Source organism: Salarias fasciatus, chromosome 16, assembly GCF_902148845.1.
Source record: "Salarias fasciatus chromosome 16, fSalaFa1.1, whole genome shotgun sequence".
Taxonomy (NCBI): domain Eukaryota; kingdom Metazoa; phylum Chordata; class Actinopteri; order Blenniiformes; family Blenniidae; genus Salarias; species Salarias fasciatus.
In genome coordinates this window covers 29362823-29377874 of record NC_043760.1, presented here as the reverse complement: position 1 = coordinate 29377874, position 15052 = coordinate 29362823, and the positions used below count along the sequence as shown (strand labels likewise).

Sequence of the window (15052 nt, the reverse complement as noted above, 5' to 3'; positions counted from 1 at the left end):
AGCAGCAGCTCTCCGCCTTCCTGCTATTTAGACTCGGCCTCTTCCCAAACTGCTGTTGTGGATCTTTGTGTTCGTTCTCACGGGGGGAAACAGGGAGTTTTTGTTCAACCACCTGTTTCATTTGTTAACCGCATCGTGGAAATAAGATAGTGGCTTTAATCATATAAAACACGTGTTGTATTTTCCTCCCTGTAGAGAGCATCCGTTGAATCACTGAATTAGAAAAGGCTTCTTTCGGCTGGTTTCTGTTTTAACGGACGGTGACGGAGGCCACCGGCCACTCGGGACCAGGGACCTGGTTGAGACTGGCGTTGGCATCAGCTGCCCAGTGGGTGAGAAGAAGAAAGTCAAGGAGACAGATTTCTGTCTTATGAATAAAGAGAAGGATGTTACTCATGAAAACCACTTTATTCTCCAGTCAGCTGGTTTTCAGCTGTTGCTGCTCTGCTTTCTGCCTGAATTAGACTCAGCTGCAGGTGAATGAACTTGTTCTATAAAACTTCGTAGTTTCTTTTAAGTATTTGACTTTTTTTTTAATTTAACTGCAGGTATTTGGTTAGTTTAGCTTCTAAAGTAGGGTGAGGATTGATGATGGTGAAGGTTGCGGCTACAGAAATACACACAGAACATGCTATTCTATTCTTTAGCACGCTAGCATCCGTTAGCGACTCGTCTGCTGCCAACAACAAATTAACATTTATTACCACACAAACATAAAACTACTGAAAATTGGTAACGTTGAGTACTGGCACCGTCAAATACGATTAAACTCTTTCTAACAAAAGCTTTAATAGGGCGCGTGCCGCCGCTTCGCTACAAGCAGCGGACACCAGAATCCAGGAGTACTGACAACAATCACAACCCCGGCGCTCGGCCCTGAGCTCCAGAGGTCGGCGAGGAGCGGATCTCCTCCCTGCTGTTCCTCAGATACGTTACCGTCCTCTGTCGTCTGAACCCGCGCTGCCGGCGGCGTCTCTGGAGTGATGCAACGCCACGTAATCGCAACGTGGATGCTTGCAAGGACGTTCAGGTCTTCCTGTGGTAAATCAGAGTCATGCCGAGTCCATCCAGATGGATTATGGGTAAATAAATCCTGGACCTGTTTGTCCTTGACTCCCCGGATGTGTGTCGTCCTCTTGCCTCGGTTCACAGCTGTCCTTTCTGGATGTGACCATCAGTTCGTGCCTGGTTTTACTTGTTCGTTGTGGATTTGGATGTTCTGGTTGTTCTGTGATAATCTCTGAGCTGGCTGCGTTTTTCTTGGGGTGTGTCTTTGTGTTTTTTTTTTTTTTTCAGTGGCTTTGTGGGGTTTCTTCTGATAGTTTGGCGTCTGTTTGATTCTGTCTTGTTGGCATCGCGGCTGTGGCCAGTGCTCGGCACTCCGTACGCCTGTTTGGCCACTCGGTGTCACTTCGTTGCATCTCGGTGGCGGTTTTTGATTCGATGGTAATTTTGTGTCGCCTTCCGAAACAACATGCGGCTCTCAAGATGGCAGCTCTCACACAAAGGACTGGCTCCAGATTTATTCTAATCAAATCAGACTTGCCATATGAGGAGACGGCTTCAAGTCCATCAAATTCAGTTCTTCATGGACTCATGCTGGTCCCAATAAATGTGACACCCTCCAGCAAATTAGACTGCCTGTTTGTTTATTGGCTGAAGATTTGTGCGAGCATGATCCGTATCGGAATAGCAGGGCGCTGTAATTGGTTGTCGCAGAGAAGAGCACTCCAGGTGAGAGGAGGGGAGGAAGGCTCGCCAAGGCCGGGTCGAACGCCGTCCACACCCTCCGACCTGCTTTATATTCCAATATCTCAAACGCAGCCGCCGTAACAATACCAGGGAGCGGGTTCCCGCTCCGGCTTCATTAGCTTTCTCTCATCCACTCACACCAGTAGGAATAAATGTGATAATAAAAGGAGGGGAAGGAGGGGCGGTGGCGTGATCCGGCCGCCGCCCGAGGCGCAGAGGAGACGCCTCGCATGCCTCCTGCCGTTGGAGGCTTGACGTCACCGTCCCTCACTGTGTCATAAATCTGTCTTTCCTCTTCTATTTCCTGCGTTCCTCAGAGATGTGCAGCTGCTGCTTCTCTCGCTCTCTCTCTCTCTCTCTCTCTCACTGACCCTTCCTCTCTTCCTCGCCACTCTCTCGCCCCACTGCAGTGAAAGTTGTCTCATTGACCCAGTTTACATGGGTGTTTTTTTCAATCCGATTGTAAACAATCATATTAATGGAATGTAATCATGAACAGCATACAAAGCGATCCACGATGAATCCTCGTCCACCAGGACCCTGGGTGAAGTGGATTATACAGCGTCCTGTGACATGCGCAAAAAAGTCTCACGAGGAACTTCCAGGTCTTTTCTCTGCGGCAGCAGTCCTCAGCGCCGAGCAGAGTGTTTTATCTGCTGATATCTGCTCAGATAATGTCCCAACACCTCCATGATACGCTGCTGAAGGAGCGGCTGCTCCCCTGGCCGGAGCACTGCCGCGCCGAGCGCCACGTCTCGGCGTGTGCTGTGCTCCGCATGCCGATGTTTCGAATTAACTGGTGCCCGTGTTAACTTGTGACCAATTGATGACTGAAACATGTAGTCGTTCTGGTGAACGTCGGCTATCGACAGTTACAGTGAGTGTATACGTTTAAAGTCTTTTGTGAGTCTTACTTTAACAACTGCTGTTATCAGCAGGTGTCTACACAGACCTCCGCCATCATTTGTTAACACGGGAACCAGTTAATCCATAACACCAGCCGGCGATTGCTCGTATTCTGCCACGGAGCTCTTTATACAACTCGCTGTTTCACAGTTTGCTTCCATCTCGCCTCTCCAGTGTTTGTTCTCTCGGGGTTTTTATTAAAAAAGTGTTTTTCAACCACCGTCGTGTTCTTCTGCTTGTTTTTGACTGTCCTGCTTCCTGTTTACTGCACACCTCATCACGTTATTACATACGAGGGAACGCATGCGCGGAACAAATAATCCCCCGTTCAATCCTGTTCAATCCCCGTTCTGCCAGGCGCGTTTATAAGGGACGCGGAGCGGATTGTCGATCGGTGTACACCACCTCGTACAATCGGCTCCGAAATACAATCCGCTTCGAGTGAAGCGGATCCACTCTGTGTTTACATGACGCATTTACAATCCGCTTCACCATATAAGCGGATTATACGTGGTCCATGTAAACGTGCCTGTTCAGAGAGTTGAGCAGTGTAACTCGTGGTGAACTCGCCGCCGTGCCGTCCCCGTCCCGGCCTGTGGAGAAATCCGGCTCTATGGCTTGAGTGACGGCGAGCCGAGGCACATTGCGGCGCTCCGCCGGACAAACCGCTGCCCTCCGCTGTGGAGAAAGACGAGCAATTAGCCGATCTCCCGCAGCGACACAGAGACCTGTTTTCCTGCGGTGACTGTACCTTCGGGAAGGCGTTCCGTCTGGGCCGCGCTGCGCCCGGCGGTGCCGGCGGCCTAATTGACGGAGAATTGAGTCATCTGCTGCTCTGGAGTGCTCGCATTTGCATTTGATGAAACGTTAGCCTACATGGAGGATGTCGGTGGCAGCGGCAGTGAGCGAGCGCTCCGTACGGCCTAATTTGTGCGGCTCGGCTCTGTGAGTCACGACTCCGGCGGCTGGCGGCGCTTCATCTGCTCTGCCCTCTCATTAAGGGATGAAGAATAAATGATCCGGCTGATGTTTAATCTGTGTGCAGCTAAATTAACTCCTGCTGCGCTCTTCCTTTTCTGCATCCGAGCTCAGAGTTGCAGACGCACGTGCAATCTCAGCTTCATCTATTAACATTTTTATGAACAGCCTGTGGATCGCTGCCACCTTGAGTGTGTGTGTGTGTGTGTGTGTGTGTGTGTTTCCGCCCTGATGTGGCATCACTGGTGTGTGTCCTCCAGTGCTGGCAGACTGTCACCAATCTGTGATGTGTGTAGAAACACACATCGATGCTGTACAGAGGAATGTGGTTCATCACGTGGAGACGGTGTTCTGTTCTCCCACAATTCAGTCTGATCTCGTTTACATCTCCCTTCGTGGGCGGCGCAATCTAATAAAGATGGTGTTCTGGATTACATTCCGTGCGGACCGTGTGTGTTCAGAGGAAAACCGTGTAAAACACCAGGTGAATGATTGTATCTGCCTGTGATGTTGAGGAGGAAGGTCCCTGGACTGATGAGGAATAAATGGATGTATAGAGAGAAGAACGTCCGAACAATAAGGAGGAGGCTTTTTTTGTCTTTTAATGACTGCTCGACATTGTGAAAACTGTCATAATGCACAGTGGCTCCTCATTTCTACTTTCGTCATGTGACTTATTCTATCCTGCAGGTGAGATCGTTTTCCTAACAGTCTGACCAGATAAGTGGAATTCAGGGTGAGATTGTTTTAGCTCACGTTTTCTCCCCCGTCTGGCATTGACCACCAGAGCTGCTGCACATTTCAGACTCGTGTCGGTTTGAAGCGGCAGAAGTTTTCATTCGTCACGGTGGAGCCGTGGATAACTGACTTACCTGGCCGCCATCATTAAATCGCTCTTAAAAGTGTATTACGCCCAGTTGAGTTGTAGACAGTATTTTACAGTCGATTTCAGCTCCTGAAGTGTCAAAGCTGTAAATCACCTGCTTAATAACTGCAAACAGCCTCAAACAGCTTTTTATAGGAAGTAAAGAGACGGTTTCATTTCATCCTCCTGTTCCAGGATCACCCAGAAGCTTTACTACTTAAGTTTGGGCCTTTATTCTGTCACTTAATTCACTTTTATTGCAAAAGAAAATCTTTTTATCTGCACCAGTTTGGCTTGATTTTCTCTCCTTCCTTCCAGTGGGCCCGTCTCCAGACGGCTAACTTGGCACGGGGCTGAATGTAAACTGGACCGCTCAGATGGTTCTCATACCGTGAGACGGCGTTTATCAGAGAAAAGCTCCTCGCCGGGCAGGAATAAATGAAATCTCACTCTCCACACCTCCTTCCCTCTGGATCAGCTGCTGAAGCGGACCTGTGTGGCTGACCTGAGCTCCAGTCCGGGGAACTGGAGCGTGTAATCGCTCGCCGTCCTTCTAGCAATGTGAAGAGGAAGGGGTGTGTTTTCAGATCTTCTCATCATTCCAGTGCAGTAACCTGAGTTTCAGTCCCGGTTTCATCGTCCGGTTCCGCCACAAACACGGGTCTGGTTATGTAATCTCAGCCTTGTGATGGACCGGCAGCCCGCTCGGTGAATATCCGCTCTAATGCCGGGATAAGCGCTTTAAAAACTGTGTGCACCGATGGAAATGGATTATTTTTGTAATGACTTCCCGCTTGTCACATCAGCGCTGAGCCTTCCATACGCACACCTCAGAATTACCACGCATCAGGAGACGGACAAGGCCGCGCCGCGCTGCTGGTATATTGATCACTGTTTATGTTCAGTGAAGTAGAGACAGAGAGGAGCCTGCTCAGTTATGGTTTAACTGGTCAAACAGCTTGGTTCACCTGTAAGCGAACGCTGGTGTAGTGAAGTTAAATTCACAAAAATATCTTTCAATAAAGTAAGAAAAAAAAAAACTGCACTCAGTCTTTCGAAAACGAGACATAAATAAAATACAATGAGAGAAAGAAGCTTCAGTGAAGTAGCCCAAAATTAATACTTTGTTAAACTGGTCCACAGTAACACTCCTCAGGTCTGAGTGCACTGCCACAACATTCAACAGAGTCATGAAAAGAACGGTTGAAGGAGCCGTCTCCTGCTTTTCCCAGCCTGCAGAAGACCCCTACAGTCAGTAATCAGCTGTTTTAGCCCCATTAGCACTACTGAGTGCTTTATACCAGGAAATGTTGGTAATTCTATCTGCTGTGTTTTCAACCAAACAGCTGGACTTCACGTTGCCCCGGAACCTGCATAACAGCATGACCAGGACGAACATAGACGTATGATGTGGTGCATCTGCCAAGTCTATGTTGTATATATCTATGGTGCCTCGGTGAGGCCATCCTGTGGAGGCGGGCGGGGCGGGGCGGGGCGTCGCGGTTGAGTTGCGAAGAACTGAAACACCGTTGTTTGGCGTCAAATCGTAACCACGATTAAAATTCTGTTAACTGAGCAGCAGGAACAGATGTGGAGTAAGAGAAGGACGGGCTGCTTTCTATCGCAGCTCCACTCTGACGTTTTTAATTCGGTCCGTTCTTTGTTGACCCAGAATCGCTGCTGCCAGTGTCTTCAGCTCTGACTCCCACTGTCCCACCTTCTACCGTCTGTCCATCACAGTCTGTGTGTGTTTTCTTGTTACGGATGAGAACAGCAGCATGTACCCGAGTCGTTGTCGGTGTTTGTGGCGTTTCCGTGTGGACGGCCTTGCTCTAACGGCGGCGGCGTCCCTCCTCTTCCTCTCCGCAGGGGGACTCCATGAAAGATGACAGAGGAGGTGATTGTTGTAGCCAAGTGGGACTACACGGCCCAGCAGGACCAGGAACTTGACATCCGGAAAAATGAGCGTCTCTTCCTCCTGGACGACTCCAAGACGTGGTGGCGCGTCCGCAACGCCGCCAACCAGACGGGCTACGTGCCCTCCAACTACGTGGAGCGCAAGAACAGCCTGAAGAAAGGCTCGCTGGTCAAGAACATCAAGGACACGCTGGGTGAGCATCTTTTGGCTCTTTACAGGATTATTTTCAGTCACAGCGTTGATCTCGGCACGGTCCTCTGAGCGCCGCCCGCTCCCCAGTGGAGCAGACAGGAAGTGGGCCGGCGGCCGGCGTGCGCTCACGGCTGAAACACGGGCTGGGAGCTGTCACTCCGCCCTCGGGGAGCCGGCCGCCGCTCTCAGCTGTCAGCACGCCGTCTCCCAGTCCCCCGCCATGACTGGAATACACCAGACACCGAGCGCAGCGATCAGCTTATGACACGGCGAGCTGCAGAATGTCTGTGCTCCACTTCCTGCCCCTCACAGGGAATCATGGGAATGTGGAGGTTTGATTTAGCCAACACCAAATCACTCCATCTCAGTCTGTTTTTAAATGGAAAGAAAGATGCAAGGCTCTGACTCCACTGGAGGGTTTGATTCCCATTGACTCTGAGTGTCCTTGAGCACGAGCAGGTTCCTCCCAGTGTGTGTGTGTGTGCGTGTGTGTGTGGTGTGTGTGAAGCACTTTGAGACTGCTGAAGCGGTACAGATGTGCTACGAACGTGACGTCCCTTTGCTGTCCAGAGAGTTTTTGGAAGCACTCAGAATGAAAAATTCACCGCTGGTCGATTAGAGCGAGCTGCTCGTTCTGAGGGACGTTCAAGGACGGGTCCCAGCGTCGGTCGTCTGAGTTTCAGCAGGACGCAGTGTTTCAAACCGAGGGAGGACGGACTGGCTGACAGTAAAGGCAGATTTCACTGTGCTTTAATCGTGAAGAGTGAATTAGAGGTGAACTGAATGATCTCCCCGTCCTGCAGGCTGGTTTCTCTTCTGGATCTTTCTGGGTGTTTTTATCTCCTCTGCACCTCATTAAAATGCACTGCCTGTTGAAATGCACCGGGTCACCTGGAGAACAGGCTTCAGGTGGGATCATGTGACGTTTCCCACCAGCTTCAGCAGGCTGTGATGGGAAAAAGCTGCAAACCAGCCGATCTGACCTATTTCACTGCGTATTTCCCAGTCAGGCATGAATATTGCATGTTTAGCCTTCTCCGTCATGTCAGCAGAAACACGGCGGTGGGAAGAGATTAGAGGACAGTTTTTTGAGGATTGGAGCTGATTAATATAACATAATGAGTTAATTTTTCATTGAATAAAAACGCATGTGGTTTAGTTTCACGGTGGGAAGGTAAGCGTCCCGCTGTTCTTCGGGGAGCAGCGGCTTCAACTTTTTCCCAATATGATCATCCTGTGTGTCAGTACTGAGGGACCAGCTGTGGTCTGTGGTCCTCAGGGAGCGCAGGCCTTCCCTCCCTCCATCCCTCCATCCCTCCATCACCTGCTGCCTGAATACCCGGTCCGTCAGGAGTTTCCGGGCCGTCTGTTTGCTCGCTGTTGATTGATTGGAGGATGAATCGGCTGGAGAGCGGGGAGCCCTCTAGACGGGAGAGCAGGCGCTCAGTGGCGCAGGATCTATTTTAATTCTCATGATTTGGGGAATTTGAGGTAATGGCACATAATGATTGGGAATAATGAAGCTCCTAATCGCCCACAAAGCTTCGGGTAAGCAGCGTGACGTGACAGCCTCAGACGTCTCAGTGAATGAGGGGCTTCCAAACCAGGATGTGCCAGGATTCATAGGCAGGAACTGAAAAAATGATCGTCTCGCTCTTCCAGGAGCAGCGAAAACAGCCGGAGGCAGAGCTGCACTGAAATTCAGCCGGGCTGACAGATTCTGTAGCATCAGGTAGCTGCTTGTTGTTGTTGTTGTTGTTGTTGTGGGAACGGTAGCAGAGAGGAGAACAAAGAAAGAGAAGATGGAAACATCTGATGCAGATTCTAAGAGGACGAGATGATGGAGGGAAAGACATTAAAAATAGCAGCAGTAGCTGGATGTGTGTGTGTCTGTGTGTGTGTGTGTGTGTGTGGTGGGCTCGGTCTGGTCTAATGTGTGGATTCCTGCCCTCAGGGGAGCTGCGGCGCTATGTGGGCCACTGTCACCCTCAGCAGGGGTCACAGTGAGCCGACCCCCCCCCCCCCCCGTCCCCATTGACACCTCGGCTCTGCTGTGCTGTGATCAGGAGTTTGATTAGCGGCGGGACGGGCCTGCTAATGGTGGAGCTGAGTGACGGATCGACTCCGGCCCGACGGCCTCGTTCCATTTCAGTCTAAGTAGCTGCTTCGCGTCCGGCCGCTCTTCAGCGCTGAAAGCCTGAGAGAATCCGATGGGCGAGTCCGCGTTCACGCCGAGGTGACGCGCGAGAGGTGAGGTCAGGGGCTAATGGAAGTTAGTCACACTCCTGAAGCTGCCTCCTGATTGGCTGAGGTGACGGAGCGTGCGTTCGGCCTGTAATTACTGTTATCTCTGGCTTTTCCTCCTCGCTTGCCGTGCTTTAATGCGTTTGCCTCGATGGATGTCAATGATGCAGAATTGAATTATAAATAGCCGCCTGCTGCTTTGTGCCCCACTTTCCTTTCTCAGGAAGTAAGAACCAGGATCCGCCGGTACCGCAGCTCAGCTAGCTTTCAGCCCGGCGCAGATTTTACACCACGCATCCACCATCCGGCAGCTCCTAATAAAAACACATCCACAAGACGCTTTCAGGGAAGAGCCGAAAGCTCCAGAGGTGTTTCTGGCGTCCGTTTACACGACAACGGTGAAGAACCAGCCCTGCTGGAGGTGTGCGGTATTTCAGTCTTCATTCAGACTAACAACAGGCAAACATTTCAGTCTATTTCCAGCTGATTTTTAGGAGTTTCGTCCTTCTTTTTCAGCGTTTTTCAGACAATTTTGACATTTAGAATTCAAATGCTTATTTGAGCCACAGAAAATGAATTGAAATAAAGTTCAATATCAAAGAAGACAGGATAAAAATGAAATATAAACATGTACAAGGCTTGACTGTGACTAATGTAAGCACAGAAAATTTAAAATTAACAAAAACACAGCAGACACTATGAGGAGGGAGGTTATAGAGTCTTATGGACACAGAAGGAGACATTGAGACCGTTTAATCTCTGGTCTAATCCAGTTTGCAGTTTTTTTTTTGTTGTATTTTTAAGCTTTTTCCCCCAACTTTAGAAATTCTAGTCATTTTAGCATATTTTCTCATTTTAGGAATTTCTTTTTTAGTCTAAGAAATAAGTCATTTAGAAAATTTCTCTGATGTTTGAATGAAATGAAAACTCTATTAAAATGTTTATGTTGGTATAATTTAGTGAAAGCTTCAGGGAGCCACAGTCGAAGGATCAAAGGGCCAAATGAGGCTCCAGAGCCTCAGGTTGAACACCCCTGGTTTAGACATGGTGACATGCTGAGATCAGTTCTCTCTGGTGGAGCATCGATCCGTCTGGCTCCTGGTCACTGCTCACATGTTTATTACTGAAAACACACATTTCTTATATATATTCTATGTGCCTGGTGTGGAGGATTTTTTATTATTTTTTAATTTTGGGGAAAAAAAACAGATTTAAGGATAAAAGTCTTGATTATGTGACGACAGTCGTCGATGTGGCGCGAGTTACTGAAGCTGTAGAGGAACGTGGTTGAAGCTCGTCGTTTCAGGATCAGCAGCTCATCGCCGTCCTCTTCCTCACACTTGATTTGAGATGTTTTTTAAAGACTACACACACCTCAGTGTGTGTGTGTGTGGGGGTGGGGTGGGGGGGGGCGGGGGTGTTGTGCTGTTGTTTACACTCATTTCATCCAGTAATGCTCCCTCCGGCCTCCTCCGCCAGACTGAAGCAATAAGCTCCGCCCCCCTCTGGGTCCCCGTCCTCCGGGCTGGAAATGGACTCTCCTCTCAGGAGATGAAGAGGTTGCTGAGGGCTGGAGTGTGTGAGTGTGTGAGTGTGTGTGGGAGGAGGAAAGGTAGCTGCTGGAGCCTTGAAGTGGAAATGAGTGCAGAGGAAAGGTGTACTGTGTGTGTGTGTGTGTGTGTGTGTGTCCTTCTGCTTTCTGACGGCAGAGCCTCTGCCTCGGCCCTCCAGCCTCCTCAGACCTGTCAGGTCCATAAACATGGTCCTCTTGCTGTTCCCGCCTCGTGCTGCTGCTCGCCGTTCTCGTCAGCCGTGGACGAGCCGGTTCTCCTCTCTGTGGGGACCGTCCGCCGGGGCAGCGCCGTCCTCCCCCTGCACTCCGGCCTCTTCCTCTTCCTCCTCCTCCTCCTCCTCCTCCTCCTCCTCCTCCTCGGCGGCTTTGCCAGCGAGTTTCATGCTCCTCTGCGTGAACCCGGCCGTTCTCCGCAGCGTGTGATCGCTGTGCTCGCTGTGCTCGGCGCTGACGTTCCTGTGACGGTTCGCCGCCGCTCGCCTCCTCGGCTGCGTTCACCTGAGAGACCGCGTTTGAGGGGAAGATGGCGGCAGGTGAGGCGGCGGCGGGCTTTGATCTGGATGAGCCTGTCATCACCGGGCCCGCGGTGCCTGCTCCACTTTTCTATTCTGGGCCTTTTGATTCGTGCAGATGTGTGTCGGACGTGTCGACGGAATACCAAGCAGCTGCAGGAGGGCGCGGGCGGATGATCCCTCTGCGTTAATTCAGTTATCAGGAGCATCAGGCCGTCCTTCAGCGCTGATGCCACTTCCTGCGTGTCGGCTCCTGAGGCGGTCTCTGACGGTCTGCTGGACCCGCAGGACGACGCTGCCTCCATTAGTTTCCTGCTGACCTGAACTGCCTCCCTTCCCCGAGGAGCCCAGACCACTCCCCGCTTCCTGCAGCCTCTTCCCATCATCACGGCGCTCATTAGGAGCAGTTTCTGGTTTCAGTCTGGAACAGAAGAGTCTGGATCTCCACATCAGGAACTCAGATATCAGGATCTCAGCTCGACCGACGACTTTCTCAGTGTGAGAGTTTCTCCGGTTGGCGTTGGGCAGAACTCCGTCCTCCTGCGGCGTCCGACAACTGTGGTGTGAAGAGAGGCGTTCTGGTACGAAATGTCCTGGCCGCCGCCGGAGTCACTGTTCCTCTCGCCACCTGGAGACTCTGGGTGTGATGAAATCAGTCCGTTTCATCTTCATCTTCAGACCCTGACGCACAGATTCCTCTCAATAAGTAGGAATGTTGTTAACCTGACATTTAAATGTACACAGGGAGAACATGCAGACTCCACGCAGGAAGTCGTCCAGACCAAACCCAGTGCTAACCACTGCTCCACCGCTCCAGGGTGTCGGGGTTTGGGCCCAGCTCTGAACAGGAAGTGGGCAGCAGGCGGACCAAGGACCGAGCCGTGAAGCGTGAAACGTTCTCAGTCTGGTTTCTGCTCGTTTCCGCAGGTTTGGGAAAAACCAAGAGGAAGACGAGCGCCCGGGACGCGTCGCCCACGCCCAGCTCGGACACGGAGTACCCCTCCAACGGCGGCGGGGGCATGGGGGGCGTGGGCGGCGCCGCCGAGAGGATCTACGACCTCAACATCCCCGCCGTGGTGAAGTTCGCCTACACGGCGGAGCGGGACGACGAGCTGACCCTGCTGAAGGGGTCGAGGGTCACGGTGATGGAGAAGTGCAGCGACGGCTGGTGGCGCGGCAGCCAGGCGGGCCGCGTCGGCTGGTTCCCCTCCAACTACGTGCAGGAGGAGGTCGGGGGGGCGGAGGACCGGGACGGGGACGTCTCGCGCGGCTTCCAGGGGGGGGCGCCGCTGGCCAACGGCCGCGGCGCCGCGCTCCACCTGGTCCAGACGCTCTACCCCTTCAGCTCGGTGACGGAGGAGGAGCTGAACTTCGAGAAGGGGGAGGTGATGGAGGTGGTGGAGAAGCCGGAGAACGACCCCGAGTGGTGGCGGTGTCAGAACTCCCGCGGCGCCGTGGGCCTGGTCCCCAAGAACTACGTGATGGTGCTGGACGAGCGGCCCGGCCCGCCCTCCGGCTCGCCGCAGGCCCGCCTGGCGGCGCCGGCGCGCTCGGGCCGGTTCGCCGGGAGGGACTGGTACTACGGCAACATCCCCCGGCACCAGGCGGAGTGCATCCTGAACGAGCGCGGCGAGGAGGGCGACTTCCTCATACGGGACAGCGAGTCATCGGTGAGTCAGCGGGGGATGCGGGGGGGGGGGGGGGGGGGGGACTGACGCATTGATCTGTCACCACCGAGAGGAGGCGGAGCCTGAAGAAGGTTCTCAGTGAATCAGACTCTTTTAGAACCAGCAGGAGAAACCCGGTAAACTGTGAGAGAAATGAAAACATACAGCTGTTCAGCTCGAGTCAGCCGTCAGGGTGTTCAGGAAAACACTCATCAATACTATCAATAGATGAGGAGCTAACAGTCGATCAGACTGTGACAAAAAGACAGTCAGAGACACAGCGAGTGAGGAGGAGGATGAATCTAAATGAGGATGTTCACTGAATGAGGCTATCGTCCACAGATCGGTTTGGAAAAGGCAAAAAACTGAATTAAAACTGCTTCTCTCTGGAATGAAGGGCTTGGGTTGATGGGTGCTCATGCCACAGATGCATCCTCCTCGGCAGCGTGGCTTTTCAAAGGCATGACATGAATTGTTACAACAAAGACCTGGTCTTCCACATGTACATGTTTGAGCTTTAGCTTATATTAAAGCAACTGAAATCTGATGCACTATAGAGACAAAACGGACTTAAAGGATTAATACACAGCAAATATATAAAACATAAAAAGCATGGCGGAGAATAGGAAAATACATATAAAATCAGGTTATTTGCTGCCAGAATCAGTTAAACAGTTAAATATGGAATCAAGTATTTTTAATTCTCTTTCACAAAACCTCCAAGAGACAGAAGCCTGTTTTTGTCTCATTTGTTCAGAATTCCTGCTGAAGACAGTTTAAACCTTCAATCTAAACACATGGATATTGTTTCCCCCTCTGAGCTGCAGAGTCCTGCTCAGTGGTCTGAAGCTGCAGATTGTTTCTCAGGAGATGAACTCTGAAGTGTTTTGGCTCCAGATTCTGCAGAGTCAACGGAAAACTGAACTAAACTAGAAAAGAAGCGTGGAGTTAAAGAATCAGAGCTGAGCTGCTCTGCTTCGCTTCGGACCGGTTATTCCTGCTGCTGTAGAAGTGAGGAGATGCCGCCCCCTGCTGGCGCCGCAGTGTAACACCCCCACCTGTTTGACCCACTGCTCCTCTCCCGTTTCCGCCCGCAGCCCAGCGACTTCTCGGTGTCTCTGAAGGCGGTGGGGAAGAACAAGCACTTTAAGGTGCAGCTGTCGGACGGGGCGTACTGCATCGGCCAGCGCCGCTTCGCCTCCATGGACGAGCTGGTGGAGCACTACAAGAAGGCGCCCATCTTCACCAGCGAGCACGGCGAGAAGCTCTACCTGGTCAAGGCGCTGCTGTGACTCCCGGGGCCCGGCTCCGACACTGGATCTCACACACACACACACACGAACACACACACACACACACACACACACACACACACGGCGCCCGAGGCCTTGCTGGGGGCGGAGCTCTCCCCCTGATGTCCAGCTTCATGTCCATTAACGAACACACACATCGCCAGTCTCGCCATTGCTCTTAACCCTCACCGGAGACGCCCGGCGGTCCACAGGACCCCCGGCGGTCCCCGGGCACCCATCCTTCTGCTTCGTCGGTTTGTTCTAGAGACAGACGCTCGTTCCTTCCTTGATTTTTGATGATTTAGAGTCCTCTCCGGAGGTTGGAACCGTTGCTTCATCCACTGACTTCACTAAGTGACCAGAATCACTCTCTTGCCTTGTTCTTCTCATCGCCACCGTTCCTCCACATGACTCTCCTCCCTGTTCGATCGTGTTTCCCGTCTCTCCCCTGGGTGGACTGCCGCCGTGGGGAGGCGGCGTCGCTGCAGCAGGGGAGACCCGGGACTTCCTGTCGAGTCTGAATGTGTTTCTGTGTAACCGAATGTGTAACCGACTGGGCGCCGTCGTCGTCTGCTCATGCAGCATCTCCACGGTTTGTTTCTCTGAATGACGCCTAAAACGACTGGAGACTCCAGGAGGGATTAAAAGTCGTTAATCCTAGTTTTCTCACATTAAGTGTGAGTTCAGCCCATTTATTGACGAAACCCCCCCCCAAACAGCAGAGCAGGGAGCCACTGTCGGTCAGGCCTGGCTGTTCATAGATAGTGTGAAAAAAACAATTCAGAGAAAGTTTCTCTTCTTGGAAATGATGAAAACACTAATTCCAGATCCGTGGTGAGCTGACCGCCTGCTGCAGGAGGAGAGGAGAGGAGAGGAGAGGAGAGGAGAGGAGAGGAGAGGAGAGGAGAGGAGAGGAGAGGAGAGGAGAGGAGAGGAGAGGAGAGGAGAGGAGAGGCCTTTTGCTGTCTGCCTGGAATCAAGTGTTCTTTACCAAACAGACGGAGAGCAGAATGAGGAGCAGTGGGCGGAGCTCCGGGGAAACGTGTTTTAACGGTACTTTCATGAGAACGCTGTGCCTGAACGCCGTGGGGCTCCAGGTTTCAGAGTTCAGACTCAGGCTGACTGACAAACGGTACTTTTCCCCGGAACTCGG

The 15052-nt window shown here is 51.9% G+C and overlaps 1 protein-coding gene across 1 annotated transcript in view; it reads left to right on the top strand.

Moving 5' to 3' along the window:
- Nucleotides 1-14799, top strand: part of nck2a (NCK adaptor protein 2a) — a 34246-nt gene extending 19447 nt beyond the window's left edge. The window contains exons 2-4 of the mRNA XM_030112592.1: nt 6371-6612; nt 11868-12610; nt 13705-14799. Of these exons, the coding sequence (XP_029968452.1) occupies nt 6387-6612; nt 11868-12610; nt 13705-13899 (1164 nt within the window). The 5' untranslated portion in view covers nt 6371-6386 and the 3' untranslated portion in view covers nt 13900-14799. The remainder of the gene's footprint in view (nt 1-6370; nt 6613-11867; nt 12611-13704) is intronic.
- Nucleotides 14800-15052: the final 253 nt, after the last annotated feature.